Source organism: Otolemur garnettii, unplaced genomic scaffold, assembly GCF_000181295.1.
Source record: "Otolemur garnettii isolate 467f Iridium unplaced genomic scaffold, OtoGar3 scaffold00132, whole genome shotgun sequence".
NCBI lineage: Eukaryota > Metazoa > Chordata > Mammalia > Primates > Galagidae > Otolemur > Otolemur garnettii.
This window is the reverse complement of record NW_003852527.1, coordinates 645,524-647,258: the sequence shown is the minus strand read 5'-3', so window position 1 is coordinate 647,258 and position 1,735 is coordinate 645,524. Positions and strand designations below refer to the sequence as shown.

At 34.7% G+C, this 1,735-nt stretch overlaps 1 protein-coding gene across 1 annotated transcript in view; it reads right to left on the bottom strand.

Moving 5' to 3' along the window:
- The window catches only part of ASCC3 (activating signal cointegrator 1 complex subunit 3), a 368,987-nt gene that overhangs the window by 118,151 nt on the left and 249,101 nt on the right, over positions 1-1,735 (bottom strand). Inside the window, exons 31-32 of the mRNA XM_012810382.2 lie at positions 1,075-1,212; positions 865-985 (exon numbers count right to left, since the gene is read on the bottom strand). Of these exons, the coding sequence (XP_012665836.1) occupies positions 865-985; positions 1,075-1,212 (259 nt within the window). The remainder of the gene's footprint in view (positions 1-864; positions 986-1,074; positions 1,213-1,735) is intronic.

The following is a 1,735-nucleotide window of genomic DNA, read 5'->3' as shown; positions in this document are numbered from 1 at the left end:
CCATGGCAACACAGCCCACAACAACCTCCAACTCTTGGGCTTAAGCAATTCTCTTGCCTTAGCCTCTCAAGTTGCTGGGACTACAGGCACCTGACTATTTTCTGGTGCAGTTGTCATTCTTGTTTAGCTGGCCAGGGCTGGGTTTGAACCTGCCAGCCTCGGTGTATGTGGCAGACATTATGCTACGGGCACCGAGCCAAGTTAAAAAATAATAAGATTGTTCAACAAATGCTTTGGTTTTAGAAGTCCCAGGGAAGTATCATTTCTAGTGAAATACATTTAAAATTAAATATTGTAATGCTTAATCATCATTTGTTCGGTTACTAATAGCTACTAACTAGTACTATTATCAACATATAAATTTGGAACCATTAGTTATTTTTTTTCAGACAGTGTCTTGCTCTGTTACCCAGGCTAGAGCGCAATGTCATCATCATAGTTCATGGCAACCTCAAACTCCTGGGCTTAAGTGATCCTCCTGCCTCAGCCTTGACTGGGACTATAGGTGCATGCTACCATGCTCGGCTAATTTCTTCTATTTTAGTGGTCTTGCTCTTCTTGCTCAGGCTAGTCTTGAACTCCTGACCTCAAGCAATTTTTCTGCCGTGGTCTCCAGAGTCCTAGAATTATAGGTGTGAGCCACTGCGTCCAGCTCTGTTATATTTTTAATGTTGTTAACAAACTGGGTAAGCAAAAATAAAACAGCTCAACATTTTGAATAATATTTGCCTAGAAAGAAAAAATTGATAATTATCCATCATATGTTTAAATGTGACCAAGTCTCAAAAATTTAATTCATTTTAATTTAAATAGTTAAGGCTAAAATATGAGCTTAATGTATCTCAGTAAAATTTCAAAAATTACCTGTAATGGGAAAATCCACATAACGCCTTGTTTTTCCATCATAATATTCTGTTCCCTTAATAATTACTAAATGAGCTGGGAAGTTTACACCCCAGGCTAATGTGCTTGTAGCAATAAGGACCTAAAAAATACAAGGTTATATATACGTATAAGTAAAATGCAACTTTTAAGTTATATTGAAATATGTGTTCATGGAAGAAAAAACAGTACCTGAACTTTACAGTTCACAAATAGTTCCTCTACTGTTTTTCGGTCCCTCTCGTGTAGGCCAGCATGATGCATGCCTATTCCAAAAGCAAGAGTGAGCTTCAGATTGGAATCTCTGACCGTTGCAATGATGTTTTCCATCTGCAGGGAAATGCATGATTAGAAGATATAGGTGTATTTGCTTTAAAATTTTCATTTTAGCACTGCGTTTGATTAATTTTGTTTGCTGTTTATTATGATACTATGTAGACGTCAAATTGTAGGCCTTATCTATAGCTGTTAAAGTTAAATTAATTGAAAAAAGTATACTTGGTGAAAATATTTTCTAAATCAACTAAAGTTTAAATATTATCCATCTTATTTTTATTCATCAAGGGAAAAAAATCTATAAATGGAATATCCTCTTAATGAGTAATACTATGTAATGTTGCCTAAAACATTTCAGTTGAAAAAAATCTTTTTGGCTCAGGGTCATAAATTTGGAAAACATGGACAAAAATTTAATGAACATAAAAAAAATCAGCCATAATTGTACCCAACAGACAGGAATTGCTTCAATTTATGCTTTCTTATTGAACTTAGTGATTCGAAGCAAGTCACATAACCTCTATGAGCCTTGTTTCTTTAACTGCAAATTTTAATAATAATAGCAATCTAACATACA